A 496-nucleotide genomic window follows, 5' to 3' on the forward strand; every position below is an offset into this window, starting at 1 on the left:
CGGCGCGGCGGGCACAGGGCGGCCGAGGCCGCAGAGGCCGGAGGTCCAGTCTTAGCCCCGGGCTGTCCCCACCCACTTCCTCAGGCAACGTGGCGAAAGCGCTGGAAGGTTCTCCCAGCCGGGACAGCTGGGAGCATCCCACGTCCGCACCCCTGCACGAGCCCTACGGAGGGCAGAGGCCCGGCCGCCCGCTCTCGGCTCTGACCGCTGTTTACACGGACAGTCTTTAGCCTTAAGTGCACATTCCAGAAGTCTAGAAAGTGGGAAAATTAATGATCCGGCCTAACAGGCTAGAGAAAGACGACATTAAGGCCCAGGAAATGGAGAGAGGAGGTGCAAGTGGAGACACAAGCAGCGTTGCCGTAAAAACGGGACCTAATGGCAAAACGGCGTAAATGGCACGAAGCCAGCGAGTCGGAAAATGAAGTCGGAAAGGCCAAGCTGTGAGGGTGCACAGCTCACAGAACTGACTCAGGAGGAAATAAAAATGCAAATA

At 58.5% G+C, this 496-nt stretch overlaps 1 protein-coding gene across 1 annotated transcript in view; it reads left to right on the forward strand.

The window, feature by feature from the left end:
- Positions 1–230, forward strand: part of CDKN1C (cyclin-dependent kinase inhibitor 1C (p57, Kip2)) — a 54588-nt gene extending 54358 nt beyond the window's left edge. Inside the window, exon 3 of the mRNA XM_012734327.1 lies at positions 85–230. Within this exon, the coding sequence (XP_012589781.1) occupies positions 85–230 (146 nt within the window). The remainder of the gene's footprint in view (positions 1–84) is intronic.
- Positions 231–496: the final 266 nt, after the last annotated feature.

This window comes from Condylura cristata, unplaced genomic scaffold, assembly GCF_000260355.1.
Source record: "Condylura cristata isolate star-nosed mole 26May11 unplaced genomic scaffold, ConCri1.0 scaffold00054, whole genome shotgun sequence".
Taxonomy (NCBI): domain Eukaryota; kingdom Metazoa; phylum Chordata; class Mammalia; order Eulipotyphla; family Talpidae; genus Condylura; species Condylura cristata.